General features: G+C 50.1%; 1 protein-coding gene across 1 annotated transcript; it reads right to left on the reverse strand.

Annotated features, from left to right (window-relative positions):
• Positions 1-275: 275 nt before the first annotated feature.
• LOC137311399 (histone H1-like) lies at positions 276-908 on the reverse strand. Its single transcript, XM_067978645.1, has one exon. It carries the CDS (start codon positions 906-908, stop codon positions 276-278), a length of 633 nt encoding a protein of 210 aa, XP_067834746.1.
• Between the last annotated feature and the right edge of the window lie 3,131 nt (positions 909-4,039).

Below are 4,039 nucleotides of genomic sequence, written 5' to 3' on the forward strand. Positions count from 1 at the left end.
GGGACTGGAGCCGAACACCCGCCAGTTCCAGTGAGGCCCGGCCCGGACATCCCATTCTCTCCATTTTATTCCAGACAGTGGGAGTGGGGGCTGGGGTAACGAATGTCAGCGAGTCTCCAGGACCCTGGGTTTATTGGAAATTATTTCTATCTGAAACCTGAGCCCGGCCCCGGGACAGGAATCATCTGATTCCGGGATCAGCTCTTTTCGGAGAGACCTGGGTGGCTCTGAGAAGAGCCGTTGGCTTCAGATGGTCACAAGTTGCACTTGATTTTTCACTTCTTTTTGCCCGCTGCTTTCTTGGGCTTTGCTGACCTCGGCTTGGGCTTGGCCCTCGGTTTCTCTCCCTTCTTCGCCTTCGCCTTCACCGGCTTGGGGGTCTTGGGCTTCTTCACCGCCGCTTTCTTCTTAATTGGGGATTTCGCCGCCTTTTTCTTGGCGGCTGGTTTCTTTCCGGGAGATTTCTTGGCCGCTGCTTTCTTTGCCGTTAATTTCTTGGCTGCTGTTTTCGTTGCCGCCGGTTTCTTTCCGGGAGATTTCTTGGTTCCTTGTTTCTTCACCTTCTTTCCCACTTTTCCCTGGGTTTCCTTCTTAGCGACTCTGAAGGAGCCCGAGGCGCCCGTGCCCTTGATCTGCACCAGGGAGCCTTTTTCCACATTTCTCTTGATACTTAATTTGATCTGGGACCGGAGCTTCTCCACATCCAGGCCTTTGGTCGCCAGAACCTTCTTGATCGCGGCCAGGGAGATCCCCTTGCGATCCTTGCAATCCGCCACAATCTTGAGGATCTGTTCGCTCAATTTGGGACCGGCTGTCCTGGGTCTGGGAACCGCCTTCTTCATCTTCGGAGCATTGGTTTGAGCGGCGGCGGCTGGAGGAGCCGTTTCGGCGGCTGCAGTATCTGTCATCTCCGGGACTCTGTGGAAAATCTCTCTGACAGTCAGAGCTGGGTCAGAAATGAAACGAGAGGCGGCGGCACAGAGCAACTTAAAGGCACAGAGCGGACGGGGCGGAGACACCCTGCTGTCAGCTCCCGGCCCCTCCAGCCTCTCTGTGTTTCTCTCTCCTCTTAAACTCCCCGATTCCAATTCAAATCGGGCACTCCAGATTCCCAGACTAGCCCCTTCCCATCTCTAACACCGGAATGTTTGCTGTCGAAAAACTTTCACCGGAATTAAAAGCACCAGTTTCGATTTTAACCCGTTTCATTGCTGCTCTGATCGCGCTCTCTCACCCGATCGCTGACATGATCTCCGTTTTTCGGCTGAAATCTTGAATTTTACGAAAACTTTACCTTAAATTTCCATTTCAGAGCTCGGCAGGGGAGGAGGGCGATCCTTTGACAGGGATTTTTTATTATTTTACTCAAAATGGATTTGGAAATCCGGCGATGAGTCCGGCCACACAAACACAGTGACATTAATCTAACCCGCCCGCCCCTTTAACACACTCTCTCTGACCCAATCTTCACATCTTCACATTCACAGGACAAACTGCTCGCCAGATTGACAATTCCCGGGACAGGCTTTCCTCCCCGCTCGGCCTGTGCTGCGGATTCTCGGGGGTAAGTTGTAGTTTCCCCGCTCAGGAACTGTTAAACACTCAGAGGCCGGCGCTCCCCAGATTCAGGGGCAGGAGTCAATCACAGCTGTGACTGTGATAATCCACATCTGGTTTTACATGATTATATTGTTCGCACACTGAAATATGTTCGGTTAAGACGATATTACAAATTACCCGCTCTGGGCTCCTCCATTCTCTCTGTGTTTCTCTCTCCTCCTAAACTGACTGACAGACAATATTAACTGGTGTCCTATCCGTCCCATTCTCAACACCCAGAGACGGCTCGTTACTGAATAAATTCAACTCTCACAGACAGTCCAGTGTCAGACAGTTACAGGCTGTTTCTCTCCTCCTTTGCATACTGGACTGGAGACTGATAAATGCACCGTTAATCCGTCTCATACATAATAGAAGGGACAGTGACCGTCTCACCAACTGCACCGGAGGTCTGTTCACAGACACAGAATCAGTCTTTACCTTCCAACAGGGTGTCCATATTACGCTCAGTAACAGTATCCCGCTTTCATTTACAGTGCTAGAGAGAGAGAAAGACAGATAAACAGACAGACAGAGACACGCACACAGAAACAGTATCAGTCTCACACTTCCCATCAGTATGTCCGTTTCACACTCAACAAATAGTATCCCACCTTCATGTACAGCGCCAGAGAGAGATACAGACAGGCACAGTATCAGCCTTACGCTTCCTATCAGTGTGTCTGTCTCAAGCTCAATAACAGTAAAGAGAGAGAGAGAAACTGACCTGTAATGTCCCGTTTTCACCCAGTAACAAATTGGAAAATATTCCATTCCAATTTCTATTCCAAGGTGGAGTGACAGAAGATGCAGTCTCATCTCTCACTGATATTATTTCAGAGACAGACACATTATTAATCCCACTCTCAGGGACAGTGTCACACATTTAACCCTCTCTTGCATGTTGTCCCCTCTGCAATCTTGCAGCTCAGGGCCGTTCTGTATTACTCTCAGTGACCGAGAGTTTCACTCCGATTGAAATAAACTGGGACTGTTGCTGCCTGATATTAATCCTACACGGTCCCAGCAAATACACCGACTCCCACTTTCCTCCCCCGTTTCTCCAGGATTGGTTTGAGGAATCCTCCCTCCAGTTTCGGAGTCAAACGTCACTTTATCAGTAAGGGAGCCAAGAATGAACAGAACCCATTGGCTCATTCCACAGCCGCTCACTTTATCTCTGAAAGACTCTTTCCCATCAAAAGAGCCCGAGAGAAACAGCAGGGATGGAAACCTCGAGTTTAATAGTTGGAGATTGTAAAGTCAGTCTGGATTCCAGCGTTAGGCACTGGTGGAATCCCATCTGTTTCCCATTCTGGTGCCTGTTCCTGCACTGCCTGTGGAGCCCATTCCCTCTGACCTTTCCCCCAGACCCACTTCCTTTGCTCAGACAGGCGGGAATGGAGAGATCACGGCCCCCGGGGGAAGGGAGCAAAGAGCAGCCTCGTTACAGCAGCTCATCGCTCCGGGACCGTGTCCGCAGATGGGCTCAGAGATCGGCATTGAGTCCGGGGGAAGGGCAGGGTGAGTCCGGGGGCTGTTTGTAAGAGGCGGAGTGGATCAGGAACTGGTCCCGGAACATGGAGTGAGAGGGGGGAAGGGAGAGGTCATTCTCGGGCTGTGTGTGGACAGGGTGTGTCCAGGGGAAGGGAGAGAGAATGGGAAGAACCTGCTATTAAAACCATTGCTGCTTTCACTCCCCAAACCAGGAGTGAATGGTCCTGGTTTAGTTCCAGTCTCACCCTGTTTATTGTTATTGGACAGTGAAGAGTGGGAACAGAGCCGGACAGTAAGGATGTGGGGAGTTATACAAAGAGCATCTATTGCAGGCACCAGGTGAGAAGTGTGAAGGACACAATTTAAACAGCGGCTGTTTATTTTCGGTTGAACGGTTAGTCCCATGGGAGAGGGGATGAGAAACCTGACCTGGACAAAGGTCCCTGCCCCATCGGGTAGTCCCATTCATGGATCAGTGCAGGGGTTGGGTTGTGTCTGGATGTCACTAAATTGTTGTAAAACAGCCCAACACACCTGGTGTGCAGAAGCTGAGTGCTGCAGTGGAGTCAGACACTGACACTGTTTGTATCACTGGTTTTCATTTGTCGATATTCAAAATGATCATTAGCAGAGATATTAAACTGATCACTTTTCCATTTTCAACCTCACCGTTTCTTGGGTTACAAGAGATCATTTTCTTTCCACAGGCGAATCCTTGAATGATCCAGAATGAATGTGATGTTTCCTCCACCCGAGGCACAAGGAGGAGTGCAGCCAGCTCCTTCTCACACACAGGAGGTACATTATCACCCACAGAGCACAGAGACACAGACAGGTCATCAGTTCCACAGTCTCAGACAGTAGAAGTACTCAGTCCCACACTGATCCCAAGTTCCAGAGACACAATTTCAATCCAACATTCAAACAGAGCGGGTGAGGCAGA

Source organism: Heptranchias perlo, unplaced genomic scaffold (genome assembly GCF_035084215.1).
Source record: "Heptranchias perlo isolate sHepPer1 unplaced genomic scaffold, sHepPer1.hap1 HAP1_SCAFFOLD_335, whole genome shotgun sequence".
Lineage (NCBI taxonomy): Eukaryota > Metazoa > Chordata > Chondrichthyes > Hexanchiformes > Hexanchidae > Heptranchias > Heptranchias perlo.

Excerpts from the sequence above, each read along its gene's own strand:
- LOC137311399 (XM_067978645.1), bottom strand. The coding sequence starts at position 908 with ATGACAGATACTGCAGCCGCCGAAACGGCTCCTCCAGCCGCCGCCGCT.